General features: G+C 38.6%; 1 protein-coding gene across 1 annotated transcript in view; it reads right to left on the bottom strand.

Moving 5' to 3' along the window:
* Positions 1 to 423: 423 nt before the first annotated feature.
* CBG00625 overlaps positions 424 to 963 on the bottom strand; it is a gene marked incomplete at both ends in the record, with an annotated part of 1,117 nt that continues 577 nt past the window's right edge. Inside the window, one exon of the mRNA XM_002630169.1 lies at positions 424 to 718. Within this exon, the coding sequence (XP_002630215.1) occupies positions 424 to 718 (295 nt within the window). The remainder of the gene's footprint in view (positions 719 to 963) is intronic.

The raw sequence follows: 963 nt of genomic DNA, 5'->3' as shown, positions 1-963 counted from the left end.
AACTTTGTTCATAGACAAGATACAGTTTTTCAAATAATATCATTTTGTAGTATTCATCAAGTTCTATTATATCAAAGTTAGATGGTCCAAAAGTATTGACTCTGAAAGAAACTATGCCAGTGCCCGCGAATGCCCGGGAAAGGTCCGGATTACAAGTATGGAAAAATGAGATTCTCAAAAAAGCCGAATATTTGAAACTCTGAATTTTTGGAATACCGAAGCACTGAGATTATGAGGGTTTAGAGATTTCGAAAGTTAAAGTTTTTTAAATTCAGATTTTTCCCGAATCCGCCCGCTTCAGACCATCTGAAATTCCATAGTTCAAGATAGAAAAACAAATAATTCATCAAAATATTTTATTATACACACAAATATCATCATGGAGACAAAGATAATACCCTCAAAAATCTCAAATTCTCATTCTTATCTCGTTCCTCTTTTCTTGGCCGCCTCCAACATTTCATCCTGAAGTTGTTCCATAATCTCACATCTCTTACGAGTGCGTCCATCCATATCGAAAGCGACGGTTGGAAGTTTCCAGTAGTTGTCACGGAGTCTCTCCCAGTCCCATGGAGCAGTTGTATGGGATCTGTCGAGCCAGATTTCAGCTTTTCCGAAGCTCCAGTAGGTGGCGGAGAGGAAGAGAGCGAACCAGGCACCGGTCAGGAAGAATAGTGGGTAGACTTCGTAGGCGTGGCCAAGACGACGGACGAGGAATCTGGAAAAATTGAAGAGTTAACAGGATTCATGGAATCGTATAAGATCTAGGGTTCATGACTACCGTATTTGCTCTAATAGGAACCCATCCTATTGGTGCACTTTGATCTCAATTATCTCGGTTTCTTCAACAGGTATCAAAATTTTTTCAACTGATAAAATGTTTATCATAAAATTTTTAATAGTTTACAGTTGACAGATTTTTGATATCTTTCATGGGGACCGAGATAATCGAGCTCAAAATGC

This window comes from Caenorhabditis briggsae (assembly GCF_000004555.2).
Source record: "Caenorhabditis briggsae complete genome, chrII, whole genome shotgun sequence".
NCBI classification, from domain to species: Eukaryota; Metazoa; Nematoda; class Chromadorea; order Rhabditida; family Rhabditidae; genus Caenorhabditis; species Caenorhabditis briggsae.
Note: the sequence above shows the minus strand (reverse complement) of the source record. Positions and strands in the feature narration are given on the sequence as shown.